The following is an 18479-nucleotide window of genomic DNA, read 5'->3' as shown; positions in this document are numbered from 1 at the left end:
CAGCTCCACTTCTCCTGTCAGCAACTCAAAAATGACCACAATGATCAAGAAAGGGATTTTAAATTGATAGATTTTGACTACAATGAATCACATCTTTATCATGATTGAGAGTTTTTTGTGCTCTAGCCCAGCGGTCCCCAACTTTCTTTGCACCACGGACCAGTTTATGTCCGACAATATTTTCACAGACCGGCATTTAAGGTGTCGCGGATAAATACAACAAAATAAAAGCAGTACCAAAAAAACCCCCGAAGATTTATTCATAACACATGGGAAAAGACCCAGTGAAACTGAGTTAATGATAAAAACGCTAAAAAAAACCCCTGATAAAATCCCTGAAAACCATAAATTTCGCACCCATGCGTCAACTCTTGTTGCCCCGGGGTTGGGGACCGCTGCTCTAGCCGTCCTTCTGGGAATCGAGGAAAAAAGTATTTTCGTGTTGAACTTCTTTTTGTGATTTCCTGCCTCTTTATGGCTAAAGTAGCCCACATTAACACATGAGACATCAATGGAAAGCCCAGGATGTCCTCTATTACCAACATCATCAATTAGTAGGGCAGCTCAAATAAGTCAAAAGATATAGATGAACAACTAAAGTCCACTACTGAGGACATAGATGAATAGGCAGGTTTTTAGCAAATTTGAAATCACAAATAAAGCCATGCAATGTTTAAACTTCCCCACATTCACTGAAGATAGTTCTCAGAAGTCCATCAGGATTGTCCAGTCAAGGTCCAGTCAGCTCCACCACCCTCTTCAGATAAAAAAAAAAACAAAACTCATGCAGCCTGGAGCTGTCTGGATAAAGTAGTCCTGCCCCAGACAGGGCAATCCAGCATGCTGCCAAACAGTACAAGTTTTTCCAAACCAGTGCAGACCATTGTCTCCCCTTCCTCAGCAGAGACCACACAGAAAAAACACTCTTATAAAAAGCTGAAGTGAAGAGCTCAGCTTGCTCAAGTCCATCAGAAACAGACATAAATCTAAACACATGCCACCAAGCTGCTGAAGAATACTGCACGATACCCTTCTCCATACTATATCTGGGGGTCCTGTAAGTAGCCTTTGATTAAACTGAAAACAACAAGCAGCACCCCTACTGGCCAAATGGACCAGGCCCCGTCCACCTTCCTCCCTAGGGGGAAAAAGGACACTTTGAGGAATCCAGTGCAGCTTATCCCCCCAAATATCCACCAGGACCCTTTGAATGTTGGATAAAAGAGGAACTGGGGGCTCAACAAAAGTCAACCGGTGCCACAGAGCAAAAGAAACCAGGTTATTGATTACAAGAACCTGACCTCTGTATGACATTTTAGGTAAAATCCATTTTGAAAGCCAACCGTTAACTTTATCTAACATATTTTCACAGTTTTTCTGCAGTTGCATTGCCTAGAAACACCCCTAAATACTGTTGTGGAAAATTTAACAATAACCTGCAACACACTCAGTGAGCTTGATTGGAAGTGGGTTTAATAAACACATTGCACTGTGGAGAGAGCATCCCAGTGAAACACCAGGACCATCTCTGCCTTGTGGCCACCGCCCTCACATCTTATATACAGACACACAGACAAAGAACATTCCTCAAACTCTTACACGTTGGCCCCTCTCATGGGGGGGCTATGCCTCCTCCCTCACAGAGAGAATTATGACCTTGTTTTCTGCTCGGCCGTCACCTAAGGATTTACATCCCTGATAAGCAGGAGTCGTCCCACTATCTGTTTAACGTCTCCCATTACAATGACCTCACTGTGTTAACTTTCCACATGCATGTAAAGTAGTATATGGCCCGTATTTGTATAGCGCTTTTCTAGTCCTGTCACGGCGAGTGAGATGAGCTGTGTGGAAGAAAAAACTGAGAACAACTAAACTAGTGAACACAAACCAGGACATGAACATGAAGGAGGATGAGCAGCGGAGAATGACGACAGGTGACAGCAGGGTGAACACACAGGAGCATGGTGGATACACAGATGGACCAGCAACTAGAATTACACACAGGTGGGGGACACAGCTGGGAGTGATTAACGAGACGAGACAAGGGCGGTAAAACTGAACACACTCACATGAGACGCAGACCTTCACAATAAAACAGGAAACAAGAAAACACTACACAAGGATGCAGACATGGCACTGAGAGACAGACAGAAAATGGAACTAGAACTAAACCTGCAATAAACATGAGAACACAAAACCTACGAACTAATCCCTAAACAAGAATAACTGAAACATAGATTCATAAAACCCAACAAAGCACCAGAGAAACAAAGATCAATCCATCATTCAACTCAAAATACTGGGTCAAACTGACCCAGAACCGTCCCTAAGGACCCCGAAGTGCTTTACACATCCAGTCATCCACCCATTCACACACTGGTGATGGCAGCTACATTGTAGCCACAGCCGCCCTGGGGCGCACTGACACATGCATGTAAAGTAGTGACAGGAGTGCTCTTACTATAGTAAAGTGAGAAAGTGATATTACTATAACTAATTTGATGTGATTAAATATGTGATTAATACGTGAGAAAAGAAATCTGCCACCACATTCCCACCCTTTGTGATACCACAATTAAGAATTAAAAATAATTAATCAAGAATCACATAAAAACACATGGAGATTTCTTTTCTAACTACTGTACATCAGCACCATTGTGTACTCAAAGAATTCACAACGTGCATCCTCCCTATAGTCAGAAGGAAACAACAAATTCACATTTTATGGTCAACTTCTCTCCATCTGAGTCTCCACCCTTTGTTCAAAGGATGGCAGTCATATCATAAAAGAAAACACACTATGAGACCATACACAGAAATGAAACAGCCTTCGTTTTTCATCTGCAAAGAAAACTTCAACCTTGGTTACATCAAGCTGCTCTTTCATAAGAACCTGTTGTTAAGATAAGGAAGTTTTTAGGTGTGTGATATATTTACCCACTTTATCATTAAATCCATCAACCCATGTTTCCCAATTTTTATTAACTGTTTCTGTAAAACAAAACCCTCCTCCCCAGTATTATTAGGGATTGAGGCACACATGGCTCACCAAACATCACACACTTCTTTGTGCCATTTGCTTTGCCCTGTCCAGATGTTTGCCATCAAGGACAGTGAATATGTCTGAACCTGTAGGTAAATTAATACCACAAACATATACTAACACTGATGTTAGTGCTTCTTGAGTTTTAAAGTAAAACCCAAAAGTAGCCGTGAGTTTCCACACAGCCAACATATATCAAACACTTCTGAGCTACATTTTACAACAGAATTATAGATCTTTCCTCTCTGTCTATGCAGTGTACTGTACTCTTTACTATTGTAGGGCCGTCAGCCTGTTTAAAAGGTGTAAACCCTCTCAAGGGCATTTACAATTATCTTTACTGTCCCCACATCAGTGAATGGTGAAACCAAAACAACCACATTTAACTCTGGAAGAACAACCTCCCTCTTTAGGTGCTTCCAGCATGTTTGAGGCCGATCAAAATTCCTCAATGAAATGTGATGAACCCAAAATCCTACTTTAGGGTGTCAAACAACATGTCAAAGCTGAGTACACATGTCAAAAGAACTCACAACTGTTGTTACTATGTTTACTCAGACAATGAGGACCTAATGCACTTACACATCAGGAACTCACATGCTAGATAATCAGTCTAGCTACCCTACAAAATGCGCACAAGTTGCTGTAAAACCTGCATGCTATAATTACTCCAATCACTTTTACTCAGGCTCAGGACTCTAACAGAGTTTGTGATGTTCGGAGAGTCATGTAAATGCATTTATAAAATGATTACTAACATCACACCAATGACCTCCTTCACTTAAAAACATACTAAGCTTTCCAGGGAAAGTGATTGGCTGTTTTAAGTAGGTGTTATCTGCATTCATTCGCTGATCCCTTTTGGGTGGTACAGAGTCTGCTCTGCAGTCGTTGAGTTGGAGCTTGGCACGCCCTTGTTGGAGGAGGGCGCTCTTTTCACCCCTCACCCTCTCGTTCCACAGAGCTTTATGGTTATTGCAGTGGTTCTGGAATCTTCTCATGATGACTAGTAGGGCCCCCAAACCACACGACCTTTGACCTCAACCACTGCCTGGGCTGTCAGCTCTGCTATGAATGGTCCCTGCTTCTCGCTGGGTCTCTGAAGACTTCTGATCAGCACCCAGACTCAGTCAGGAGATTCCACCCTTGGGATGATTTCTTCCAGCAATACTCTGGCTCCTGCACCTGTATCTCTTTACTAGGAGGAAAAACTTCTACCCATTTGGAAAACATGTCAACCATCAGCAAACCACATTTTCCTTTCAGTTCAGTGAACTTTACTTATAGGTCATCAAAACCTTATCTGAACATGGACTTACCCCCCTGTAGAGGTTTAATACCTGTACATGAACTGTTAATCCCACAAATCACAGTAAAAAGCCATGGACAAAAACATCATGGAAAACATAGAAAACATTGTTTCATGTTAAACCTGGAATCCCTCGTTTTGACACATGGTCTCGTCCATGAGTCAACTCATCAGAACTAGGAGAATAACAAAAAGGAAAAGGTTAGTTAGATCATTTCTCAGACAACATCGGGGCTTCTCCTCCGGAGTAACTTCGCTCCAGCCCTGTAACCCTGTGTTAGAGACTGAAATCAGCATTAATGTCATGTTAAGTGGGTCTAACTCTTGGCTCTGCCTGCATCCACACCACTAGAAACCAAAATCGGTGAGTTAATACAAACTTCACACTTGCAAACAACTGTACACAGCAAAATCTCCAGTGTTAAATTAACACTAGAGAGTGTCTATATGGGTCCACTCCTCTGAGTGTTAAATACAACACTGTTGAGTGTTAAATGAACACTTTTGACAGTGTTATATGTTTAAAAGTAACCCAGTCAGTTTTGAAGATTAACAATGGCTAACACTGAGCAGTGCTGATTTTCTAACACTGGAAAATAACTCAAAATGTTAGAAATATTCCAGTGTTAGAAAATCAGCACTGCTCAGTGTTAGCCATTGTTAATCTTCAAAACTGACTAGGTTACTTTTAAACATATAACACTGTCAAAAGTGTTAATTTAACACTGGAGATTTTGCTGTGTAGGGTCATAGCAGTAAATAAGGCATCCAACAGCACAGACACGAGTGTGCCATGTTGTTAAGAGATATACTCTAAAACACTTCTTCAGTAGAGACTCAGAGAAGAGAAACACACAGAACTTCTTGCTAGCAAGGGCAGCCTCCAGAACTGAGACTCGCACTGAGGACTGCCCTGGTCTTTATTTATATGCTTCAGTGTGCAGTTTATTTCCCCAAATCATTAGAAACACTACTGTTGCCATAATTTGCCCAAATCATGAATCATCCCATGTGTTTAATCAAAACTATGGTAACCAGTGACTTTTCTTAGGTAATGTCACTCGCTTGTTTTAAACATTGTGAGCTCAACAGTTATATGATAATGAGCCCAACATTTGTGGTATTTCCACAGTGCTTTACCTCCATTTTGCACATCTTACATACGGCTTTGCTTTTGTCCGGCTCTTCACTGTCTTCACAGTTCTTAAATCCAAAGTGTTGCCAGACATCTGCCTTTAGGCTCTGTGGCACATTCCCGGGAGTAGCCATGATGGTTCATGCGTCCAGGTCACTTAACTCTCGCGTGACTTCCTCATGTTAACCGCTTGCAAGTTTCATACGCGGCAAACTACATATGTATAAAAAAAAAATCGATTTCAGGATTTAATGAATCGATATCGTTTTATTCCAGTTAGAATCGATTAAAATCGATTCATCTATTTTTTAAACCCACCCCTAATGTACAGCACTCTGTGAACTGGTTTTGTGTTAGAGTGCTTTAGAAATAAAGTTGGTATGGTAAAAAAAAGATAAAAAACGATGAAAACCCTGAAAACTGTAAATTTCACACCCAAGCCTCAACTCTTGCGATCCGGTACCAAATGACTCACGGAGCAGTACCGGTCCATGGCCCGGGGGTTGGGGACATTCTTGTTGGCGCTGGTGAGCCTTCTTGACCAGCTTGGAGCAGTTGGTCGTCCAGGTGAGATCCTCGGAGATGTGGACTCCCAGGAACTTGAAGCTGCTCACACGCTCCACAGCCGTCCCCTTAATGTGGATGGGTGGATGTGGGTCAGCATTCCTCCTGTAGTCCACGATGAGCTCCTTGGTCTTCTCGGTGTTAAGCAGCAGGTTGTTTCTGTCGCACCACTCAGCCAGACGATCCACCTCCTCCCTGTAGGCGGCCTCATCGTTGTCACTGATGAGGCCAATCACCGTGGTGTCAGGAAAGCGATTCCGCTCCCTGAAGACCAACACAGAGAGACTGAGGAGGAGCTTCTTCCCGCAGGCGATACGGTCTCTCAATCACACCACCACACAGTACTGACCCACACATATGGTTCTTACACACACACTGGACATTCTGGACATTGGTTTTGCACAACACTGGTCACTATATTCTTCATTTCCAGTTAATACTTGTACAGCTGCTGTTATTGTGTATATATTTATTTATATTTCTTCATACATTCTTATATAGTTCTATATTGTGTATTTTGTTGTACAGTTATTTTATTTTCAACTTTAATTTATATATTTTATCTTATTCTTCCCAGTTAAATTTACCCTTCATTCTAATTTGTGTTGTACAGTTATTTCCTTTTTAACCTTAATTTATATTTTATTCCTTCCTAGTTAAATTTACCCTTTTTAATTTTTCATATTTATTTCCTATCTTATTCATAGCCTTTTCCTTTTTTGTTTTCTTTAGGTCACGAGCAGTTGTCCAAGCATTTCACTGCATATCGTACTGTGTATGACTGTGTACGTGACAAATAAAATTTGAATTTGAATTTTGAGTTGCAGCCACAGCTGGGGCACACTGACAGAAACCTACATCATGTGATTGATTTGTGTTGGTGTGCAGTTTCCCAGGGTGCTGCAGTGTTGGAGGTATACGAGGAGGTGGAGGCTGTCGTGCTGCCCTGCCAGTACTTTGGTATCATACCTGAGGACGATCCCACAGTGATCTGGAGCCGCTTTGACCTCAATCCCAAAACTGTCCACCAGAGAAAAGAAGAAGATGACCTCCAAGGCCAAAACCAGCATTACAGCGGGCGGACGTCGATGAGGCCTGATGCCCTGGATACTGGAGACTACAGCCTCACTCTGAGAAAGCCCCGGCTCACTGACAGCGGCAACTACACCTGCACCATCAGTGATGGGACACAAGACCTGACACTGAATAACATACAGCTACAGGTCAAAGGTCAGAAACAATCCTCTATAGATACAGGTCAGAGGTCAGACGTCATGACGTTCTTTCTGTTTCTCCACAGAACGATTCCCAGCTTGGTCTAAGGTTCTGCTGGTTCTCCTGGTTCTCACCACTGTCATTGTTTCTGGAGGTCTCTTATTTTATTTCCGTCTCTATTTAATGTCAGGTGAGTCTCTATCACCATCCAGGATGATGGTAAAAATTCTCCAACTGTCATAGTGTGATTCAAATCGAATTCAAGGAGTGGACTCAGGTTGTGGTTGGCAGGTTTAAATGTGTTACTGAAGGTGAAGGATAAGTGTGGGGCCCGCCCCCTAGTGGGGGTATAGAGCCATCGCAGGGAGCGGGCAGTATGAAAGGAAAAAAAAAACGCTTGGACACTGCTGGCATAATGGACAGGTTTTTACAGGCCACACAAACGCAAAGCAGGAGATGAAGCGTCGCTGAATAAGTTTCCAAACCAACTTCATTCTAAGCCAAAGACTAGAAAATATGGTGAAGCAAATCTGCCCTTTGGCTTCACCTGCACAGGTGCTGAGGTAGGTCTCCCTGCAGGATTGGTTTTCCCTGTGTCAGGAGCAGCGCTGGGCTCTTCAAATCACGGACAAGGATCCCACATTCTTGATCTTTAGTTCACAAACACTTGTTGTAATGACTAACTACTCCTGACATGTTGGAGATGTTTGCTATTTATACAGTAAAGTTACAGCAGGATACAAATAACATCAGGCTGATCCTGCCACGATTTGTTCCCCCGGTTCAAATCACAGACAAACAGGATCCCACAGCTGTTTATGTTTTTGAACACATTTTGCACAGAGAGGCATTTTTAAAAAAATGTATTGATGCAATGTTGAACATTATTACACAGGAAAAAACAACTACAGTAAAACAATCACCCCGTGACGCCTCTGCCTTTGTAAATGGAGAGACAGTAACTGTGTGTGTGTATGTAAGCGTGTAAAACCTGAAGATAGTCAGATTAACAGTACATTTTGTCTCTGTCACTGTAGAAATTCATCTCATGTAAGATTTTTCTTGTAAAACAAAGGGGGGCTAACAGAAAAGTTTGGGAACCACTGGGACAAGGCAACCGTGGAGAGGAGCGAGAAAGCAGCTGCTGGGGAAAAGGTGGCTCTGCCAGAGAAGAGATCGAATGTTAATAAAGGTCTCAAGATGACTGGAGCATGATGCAGAGTGTAGGAGTTATGTTGGAAAGTCGAATGAGAACTTGGGAGGGTTACTAGTCCAACAAGCAGTTGTTCAGGGATGCCAGGTTGGAGCTGGCTGATGGCTGGTAGGTGAATGAGTTCCTTTGCAGATTTCAGCAGAGTTCAAAGTCCACAAAAGGGTCGAGACTTGAGCAAACTTCCACAGAAGGTTCAAACAGGATACTGCAGGAAAACAGAAATGTAAAGTAAGAGCCAGTGACTAAGGTCAAACAGAAAGATGAGGGACCTGACTGTCACCAATGCAGCAAAGATGAACTAGGAGAGAGCTGCAGCACCACTCAATAATACCTGCTCACTTAACTGTGATCAGGAACAGGTGCAGGAAGGAAAGAAGGAACTGTCAGGAAACCTCCACCCAAAGCTTCATGCCAGCTCAGCAGCTCCACCTGATAATGATTGTAAAGAGAGCGAGTTAGAAAAAGGGAAAGAAAACAAACAAGAAAAACAGCCCAGCAGAACCTACCAGACCACGACACTGATCGTGTGCTGACGCTCAACAAAAAACAGAAACGTGAAGAGTTCAGAATCCTGAACAACTGAGACAGAGCTGAAAGCTGCAGAAGACAGAAATACATGCAAGATAAGGAGAGGCTGGGTAACAGGCGAACACACAACTGGAATGAATGTGACTCAGTGCGCCCCAGGGCGGCTGTGGCTACAATGTAGCCGTCACCAAAAAGTGCGATTTACCGTTTACCATAATGAAACAGGGAAGCAAAACTAAACATAACGTACATGGGACACGACACTATCACAATAAAACAGGAAACAGACAGAGACCAGCCACAGGAAAACGAAACAACATCAGATAAAGACTAAGAGACGTAGGTTACTACAATAATAAACAGGGTCCAAAGTCCAAAAACCAAAACAATGCTTTAACACCCAGGTAGCATAAAAAGAGGGTCAGCCAGAATCATGCCTGAAGCTTGTTGATGCCAACCAAAGGGTCTGGTTGATGTGAAAACTGCAAAGGGGCCCGTTCAGCCTGTTCTGCCTATACTGCAGGGTGAGAGGCGGGGTTCACCTGGACAGATCTCCAGCCTGTCGCAGGGCTTTTTGTCTTAATCATTAAAGGTGTGGTAGCAGTAAAAATGTTAACAAACAAACATCATTTCTATTAGTTTTCACTTGCTGCTTAGCATTGGCGCTAGAAACCACCTTGGTGTAGGTTAGTTTTAAAATTCGCCCCTTAACTCCCAGTACAATGATGTCCACCCAGTGCTTTTAAATGTAATACTTGGGGTATTTTGAAAGCTTCTATATGTGACTGCTGTTACCTGGTTTATCATGGCACTGCTGTGTGGCTATGAGGAACCAGCAGCTTTGACATCCTGTGCATGAGTTCAGGGGTAAAGCCTTTGAAGACTATAGAGCTGATTGATGGGGGCTCATGATGCCATCTGCTGCCTGCAAAGCTGATTCTGTGGTTTGCTTTTCTGTCAGTGTACCAGGTGGAGGTGGATGCAGAGGTGAATGCTGTCCAACTGCCATGCAAAACTATAACTCACCTGCCTGAAGATGCTAAAGTGGAGTGGAGCAACAGTAAAGACAAGACAATCCACCTGTTTGAGAACTCCTCTGACCAGCATGACGAGCAGCACTGGTTTTACAGACAGCGGACAGAGATGAAGAAACGCCCGCTGAAGGCTGGAGACCTCAGTCTGACCCTGAAATATCCCACAGATTCAGACACAGACACCTACACCTGCACCGCCCGCAGCAGGGAGGGAAACATCCTGATGAAGAAACAAGTACAGCTCCATGTCAAAGGTCAGGACTGTACACGATACCAAAGCCTGTCAGCGTCAGTGTAAACACCAGCTTCAGAGGATGAGTGACACATCCTGATAGTGTTAGCAGCACAGGAAATGATGTGAGTTATGTGCATGAGTATCATTATCAGGCCTGCAGTAAACATCCACACACCTCAAATTTACTCACTATTAAATAATCAGCTGTTCCTTTGTGATCAGGTCCAAACACCGTTAACCTCATACATGTGATAAACACGAGTCACTTCACGACTGCTGCTGCTCCAGACTGTCTGTCATGGATGCTGCTGCTGTCTGATGCTGTTTAAATACATCAGGAAGAACTCTTTATGCTGTGATAATGAAATCACACATTGTGGATTAATTAGTGAGGAGTACCCTGGATATCTGTGACTACCACCATCTACATGTGCAGATCGTGTGGAGCGGTGAGTGGTGAGGACCTAAAAGCAGGTGCAGGGAGGGAAAACTAACTTCTAATGAAAAGCGAGCTGTTTATTGGTGGAACATGATTGGAAACAACAGCCGAGGAACATGATTGGAGAAGAACAGACAAACTAACGAGGGACAAAGGAAAAGCAGAGACAGTATATACACAGAAGGCTGATGAGGGAAGTGGAAACACATGGGACGGACAGACATGACGAGACAGGGAAGCGAAACCAAACACACTGAACACGGGACGAGAGACTGTCAAAATAAAACAGGAAACACACTAAGATGCAGACTAAGGTCGTGTCCAAATTCATGGGCTGCATCCTCCTGAGGCCGCATTTGTAGACCGATTACGTCACAGCGACGCGCCGAAGGCTGTCCCAATTCATCGACTCCTTTAAATGTGGCCGACAAATGCGTCCTCCTTTTCCCCGAATTCGAAGGATGGGTGTGTCCTTCGTGGCCTACCATATCCCAGTTTCCAACAATGGCGGCCGCTACTAAGTTTTAAAATTACTCTTACTATTCTTTCTGGGTCACAAAATAAACTTTTAACATATTTTCAGGCGAGAAAGTAGCTGTGTAAACATCAAATATCTGCTCGGTTTATCAAGATATCGCATCTTTGCTAAAGTGCTTCGACGTTTTCGGAGACGTCTGCTACCCACCAGCTCGATAGCTAGCTGGGAGCTCGAGGGTCACTGATGCGGCCGAGAACGGCACAACTCCCGGCACATCATTTTCAGATCACCGCGGACTTTCGCTACTCGGGTTAAACGTAATATATAAGTCACTTAGACAACCTACAAATGTTATTGTTGGGCTTTTTTCAGTGTTTTGTTTGTTCGTGAGTAAATCGGTTTGGCTGAGATTAAAGTTATTAGATTAGATAAAATAAAACGTTATTAATCCCCCGGGTGGGTTCCTCCTTGGTTTTTACACAGCTGACTAAACGTCAAACAGAAGTGTGAGACGGTCGAGAATTTACACCAGTGTCTGGTTATATTTTAGATAGCAAGGATCAAACGGCCGAGTTTATTAAACTCCACCGAGACAGCGATGACGCTAATCTGAAGGCTAGACCGTCCAATTTCACAGCCGTTTACTTCCAGCCTACCCGGCCTTCTGAGGACCCGGCCCACGTAGACCACGAAGGCCGGGTCCTCAGGAGGATGCAGCCCATGAATTTGGACACGACCAAAGACACATGACGGGCTGGGGAGAAACACATGGATGCAGATGACAGACAGAGGAGAAAGGATGAAACACAAGGAGGCGAACATGGGAACAGAAAGGGGAGACAAGACACAAGGACATGACTAAGACCTGGAGAGTGAGACACACAGATGAAGACAACGGCATGAATGGAACCTAACAGAAAGAGAACATTAATCAGGGATTACAAATGATCTCAGAAACATAAAAATACTAAATAAACTCAATGGCCCAGCACCCTGACAGTGACAGTTTTACTGTGTTGTTTTTAAACTGGTCTGTTTGCTGTTAAACTGTCTTTGCTCTTCATGCCTGATTTCATGCTGCATTGTCCTCAGTCTGTCAGATGGAGGTGAAAGATGGGGAGGAGTCAATCCAGCTGCCCTTCAAATCCACATGTGACCTCCCCGATGACATCAGAGTGAAGTGGTGGCGAGATGACCCTGAACCAATGGTGATGGTCCACGTGTATCAGAACAAATCAGATCAGCCTGACAAACAGGACGAGGAGTACAGAGGTCGAACAGAGACGAGCAAAAACCTGCTGGAGACAGGAAACCTCAGCCTGACCCTTAAACATCCAACAGTCAGTGACATGGGAAGATACCGCTGCAGAGTCGACAGCAGGAACATCTGGAGAGAGAAGACCGTGCTGCTCAAAGTCGGAGGTCAGTATGAAGGTAGACATCAGCTCACCTTTCCACCTGCATGTTTTAGTAACTTTATAGAGTTAAAAACACCAGATTCACAACTTTAATGGCCTTTTTGATGTCTTCTTCAATAAAGCAAATGCAGTTTTGTCTACTTCTGGTTGCACGTAGAAATATAGTGGAGACACAGTGAGATGTCTCCAAAGCATCCAACAGAGTCCGTTCAGTTCAGTTTTATTTACATAATACAAAATCAGAACAGTCACAGGTGTGAGCGAGTCCTGGCACGGACATATATCAAGCGCTCGTTAACTTCTTCAGAACTTCTTCATTTCTTGTCCGTCCGCGGTAGTAATCCTCAGCGTCGCTGGATACCTCAGCCCATAGCGGACTCCGTTGCAACTGTGAAGTAGATTCCTCACCTCGGTAAAGGCGGCACGCTGTTTACTCACAGCTTGGTTGAAGTCCGGCAGTACGGCAGACTCACCGTCTGCAGTTGTTATCACCCCAGCCTCGGCTGCCTTCCTGAGAAGTAGTTCCTTTTCTCTGAGGTAATGACATTTCACTACAAATGCCCTCGATGGCTGGTCATCTTGAGTTGGCTTGGTGCGGGGGGTCCGGTGCACCCTATCCAGAGTTGGCTTTTTTTCCGGAGCAAGAGCCTTTTTCAGCATTTCCGACACATATTCAGATGGGTGTGTTCCCTGCTCTCGTCCCTCCTTTACCCCCATAACGCGGACGTTGCAGCGCCGTGACCTAGCCTCCAAATCCTCGCTCTTTTTCCACGCTGGATCACGCTGGTAACCCTTTCTTCATGTTGGATTGCATAGCTGCAATAGAGTCGGAATTAGCAGTGACTCCCTTTTCCAACTCAGATGTGTGGCTTTCAACCTTATCCCGTCTTTTATTAAGCCTGTCAGTGATGTTACGCAGCTCCGTTTGGGTCTCTGCAGCCTTTTCATCTATTTTCTCCAGCAATTCTTGCTTCATTAATTGCAGCTCCTTCAGGATTGCCTGCTGCTCGTCCACAGTTGTCTCCGTGGCATTTGGGCATGCTAGGCTAGCTGGGCCAGCAGTTGCTTGAGAGGCCCTCATGTCCTGCTCTATCTTGTTGGCTTGAATTTTTTCGGGCATGTTGTCCATAGACCGGGATGGTTGTTTTCTAATATGTTGTTGCTCTTGTATGTGAAGTAATATCACGGCATTTTTGAAGAGTAATATGGTAAATACAAGGGTTCGAGTGCAGAGCTCCCAAACCAGCGTCCTCACATGGCACTGCCTCAACCGTCCCAGTCCATCCCAGAACAGAGCTGATATGATACAAACCACTGCAGCACAGTACCTGTAATACCTACAGCATGTTCTAATCGCTCTAATAGGATATTATGGTCGACAGTATCGAACGCTGCACTGAGGTCTAGCAGGACAAGCACAGAGATGAGTCCACTGTCAGAGGCCATAAGAAGATCATTTGTAACCTTCACTAAAGCTGTTTCTGTGCTGTGATGAGCTCTGAAACCTGACTGAAACTCTTCAATAAGCCTCTGCAGATGATCTGTTTCTGTCCTGATAAATTCTGGACTCTGACTGAAGACTTGGTGACAGCCTCCTTCTGTCTCGTCTCTGGTTGTTTCAAATTCTAATGATTCTTTTGTTCCTCCATCCTGCAGCCTCTGAGCCACTGACCCACCCAGCTGGCTTGGAGAAACATCTGTGGATGAGTGAAGAAGAAATGGCCTTGCAGTCACAGCCTGCTGACTGATCAGACCTGAAGAGGAAGAAAAGTCTGGTTTTCTGGAGAATCTCATATTACTGATATAATGTTTAAGTGAAACAGGTGTGATAATGAAAAATGACACAGGGAAAATTTGTTGAACTGAAATTTATTTAATATTTCCTACAAAAGTCTTTGTTGGTGATTCAGCTTCAAGACGCCTGTATGGAGATACTAGTGGTACCATTTCAAGTACTAGAGAACTGGTGACATGTTCTTACACATCTGACCTCCTGTACGTTCATACTTTATCTAATTCAAACTCCACACAGACAGAACCAGCTGGGATTCAAACCAGGAACCTTCTTGAAGTGTGTTAAGCACTGTGGGCAGAAGCTCTGCATCAGCGTGCTGTTAATGATCTATTCTATGTTTTGTTCACAGTGCTTAGATTAAATGCTCATGCAAACTGTGCAATTATCACATTGAAATAAAAACCAGAAGTTGTGCGCTATTTGAACACCTTGCCTGCCTGCAGCACTAAAGGACTCCGTGAGAGACGTCTGTCTCGCCCTAGCAGCACCTGTCCCTGTCCTCCTCTTCCTCCTCCTCTTCCTCACACACTGCTGAGTTTGTCCTGGTGGATCATCAGGGCTGCAAAGCCTCACAGATGATGTGCAGCAGTGTGTCCCTCAGTCTGTCCTCACTCTGGACACTCGCAGTCGTCACACATGGAAATCAAATGTGTGATAAGCTGCAGGATTCAGACACAAGTGTAACTTATAAACACATGTTCATACTTTTATTCCACAATCAGAGAGAAAGAAACAGAGAGAGAGTGCAGGACAGACAGACAGGTGACAGTCTCAGGTGTACACACTGCTACACAACAGCACCAGAGAAGCAGGATTTAGTGTTTGTGTTATTACGAGTGTAAACAAGAAGAGTTCCAGATGGTGCAGTGGACACATGTGTGACTGCTGTGATTAAAGCATCTTTCTTTCAGCTTAACGAGTGAACCGTCAGCTCGTTCAAACACACGTTAAAGTGCGTTTGGCTGACACCACCGAACAGAGGCAGCAATATAACACAGCTCACATTAACAGTGCAGTGGATCCTGCTTGTGCCGTGATGTTCAGGACTGCAAACCGAGCAGCATCACTGACTTTCAGCTTGTTGTGTTTGTGGATATATGACTGACTTTAATTATCCACAGAATCATCACATCTCTGTAAGATTAAGGTCGACTATTGAACGGCGTATAAAGTAAAGGCTTTAAAACCAAGTTAACGCTGAAAGTACAAACATCACTAATGTCACATAACTTTGCCGACATGTGGCCAACAGCAATGTTTTAATGTTCTTCGTTATTAAACATTCGCACATGAATAAGTGACATAATCTTCAGTACTTACTTTTGACAGTTCACTCTTCGGCCGCTCCCTTCTGCCGTATTTTGCGGCAAAATTATCCACACCCACCGCCGCGCTATGAATTGTGGGATATATGGGACCACGAAGCATGCACCGGACCACGCTTGATATTTGGGGAAATCGATGGCACATTTGGAGTATGCATTTGAAGTACACTTCGATTGGGACAGCCGTCGTCGCGTGGCGGTGACGTAATCGCACTTAAAATGCGTACTTCTAGCGTGCGGTCTCTTAATAGACCCTGTGCACGAGAAAATGCTAACTTCCTGGTTTGAGATGATAAACGAGGGACCGCTGTTTACAGATACTGAGAAATATAAAATTTGAATCCCTTTTCTCTTTTGCTCTGAGGCGCGGGGGGAAAAATATCGACAAGGACACACCCGACCCATCCTTCAAATTCGGGGAAATGAAGGACGCATTTGTAGGCCGCATTTGAAGGAGTCGACGAATTGGGACAGCCTTCGTCGACTCCTTCAAATGCGAACTCCGGAGGATGCAGCCAACGTTTTGGGACACAGCTATAGTCTATTGGGACACAGCATCGACTGTAGAAAACATGGAGGACGCGAAGTCAAAACGTCTCTATCGCCCCCTGGTGTCTGGCTGCAGTATAGGTCATAAACCCCGCCTCCTCCATGTTAGCGGATGGGACTGGGGTCAGACTAAAATAAATTAATTCTCCTCAGATAAATTTTTTCCAAAGATTCTGTCTTTTGTTTTCAATAGTTCTCATCACGCTGATTGATGTTCAAGGGGTCTCCTTTCCCATAAGTTTGATTCTAATTCCTACCGCGGTGATGTTAAATTGGGGTGTAACGCTATCGTAGCTTTGACTGGCAGCTGCAGTCATGGAGAAACTTGCGTATCTCTGTTTGGGAATAGCAGACAGATAGAGCGTAGGCTCTGACAGGAGGGCCAGCGTTTACGCTACGAAAACACGACCGAGTGTTTTAACCTGACAGCCTGAGGTGTTCTTCAGTAAACTGGACTACCCGACAGGAGGACCCGAGGCCCTGCTGCACTGTTTCGGTAAGTTAAATGTGTTTGTAAGATAATCCGTAACTACCGTCCTAGCTAAAATGAGCACTCGGCTGTCAGGGTTTGTTTAGCTAACCCGTGCAGGTGAATGAATTTACCAAAGAAATTTACTAAAGAAATCAAGAGAAACGCCCCAGGCTACTCAGTCACTAATTACTGTTACTGTACTTTTATTACAAGTATTATACTGTAAAAGCAACAGGCTGCACCCTGCTTCTGTTAGGAGGCCTGGGTCGTTGACCCAGGGTTTTTGAGTTTATTATTTATAATTTCTAGTCTTTGGTTTCTTTGAGTTCTGTCTTATGGTTTATGTCTCTGTCTTCTCTAGTTGCTCTATCTCCCCTGTCAGCTGTATCCCCTTGTCTAGTTCGCGTCTCTGTGTATCCTTAGTTCCTATATCCCCGTGTCCAGTCAGTGTCTGCCCTGGTCCCACGTCTCTGTTCCCTCTGTTGCAGTGCGTGTGAGTCTGTGTCTTTAGTTCAGTCTGTGTCATGTTTCCTGTTTTATTTTGAAGGTCCTTGTCTGATGTTATGTATCTGGTTTCGCTTCCCCTTGTCTCGTTAGGCCTGATTTGCCCCAGCTGTGTTTCCCTCCTGTTACCCATTCCCTGATTGCTCCCTCTGTGTATTTAAGCCCTGTGTTTCTCTGTGTCTGTGTCGTGATCTACCGTTTACCTAGCTGTGTGTTCTGTCAGTCCGCTGGTGTTAGTTTATTTTGATTTTTCCAGTTATGTTATGTTTGAGTTCAGCATTAAAGCTGTTTCAGTTTACGTTTGTCTCTGGAGTCTGCACCTTGGGTCCTATTCCTGTCTGCACACAGCCGTCACATAACAGCTTCAGCTCCTGTGCAGAGCTGAATATTAAATATGTGCAAACAACAACATGTTTTCAGTCTCTTGCCACATCTGTAAAGAGAGCAACATCTTTTTTAAAAGCATGTACTTCAGTAACTCCTCGTTAATCAGGAACTATGGATTAAAGTACTGTAGTGTACTTTAATCCACTGAAAAAATGCAAGAGAAGAACTTCAGATCCTGAGTGTGTGAGGACAGAAGAATCAGCTTTATTTCAATTTTGAGGGATCAATATGGACTCTATTATTAAATGAAAAGAACAAATTAGACTACACTACTGAAAAGTTCTGCTGCTCTTTTTAAAGTCTCCATGTTCCCAGGCTGTAGAGGGCTCTGCAGATTTAAACAGTTTTAGATCCATTACACTCAGTCTTATGTTAAAATCTCAAAGGACAGCATTATATTTTTGATATTAACAGTAACTCTGGGCCTCTGTAGAGTGAGCAGCTGATCTCATCGCTGTCTAAAAATGGATAAAAAATAACATAAGGAGTCCTGAATCCTTCAATAACACAGACTATTACAGTAACAGGTGTGTAGCATCGCTAACTAGCTAGCAACTAGCCTCCAACACAGTGCGCATGCTAGCGGCTAATCTAGCAAACGAATTAACAACAGAGTGATTTTAGAACTATAAGATGATAAGCTGTGTGTCTTTTTTATAACAGTGACGTGGTTGTATTTACCTTAATTAAACAAGTCATCAGTCGCCGGTAAACCAGCAAAAAAACTCGAGCAGCTGGGCTACGTAAAAAGTGTAGGGGGGCGTGTTTGCGGTCACATCCAGCGGGTATGTGGGCAGGCGCGTTACACAGTCGCTCCACCTCAAGTCACTACTGCG

General features: G+C 43.9%; 1 protein-coding gene across 1 annotated transcript; it reads left to right on the top strand.

Annotated features, from left to right (window-relative positions):
* Nucleotides 1-6855: 6855 nt before the first annotated feature.
* On the top strand, nt 6856-14909 carry LOC143412869 (uncharacterized). The gene is made up of 5 exons (XM_076874613.1): nt 6856-7281; nt 7352-7456; nt 9969-10295; nt 12286-12615; nt 14268-14909. Exons 1-5 carry the CDS (start codon nt 7140-7142, stop codon nt 14357-14359), a joined length of 996 nt encoding a protein of 331 aa, XP_076730728.1. The 5' UTR covers nt 6856-7139; the 3' UTR covers nt 14360-14909.
* The last annotated feature ends 3570 nt before the right edge of the window (nt 14910-18479 follow it).

This window comes from Maylandia zebra, linkage group LG16 (assembly GCF_041146795.1).
Source record: "Maylandia zebra isolate NMK-2024a linkage group LG16, Mzebra_GT3a, whole genome shotgun sequence".
NCBI lineage: Eukaryota > Metazoa > Chordata > Actinopteri > Cichliformes > Cichlidae > Maylandia > Maylandia zebra.
The sequence above is the reverse complement of the archived record's forward strand: the minus strand, read 5'-3'. Positions and strand labels throughout refer to the sequence as shown.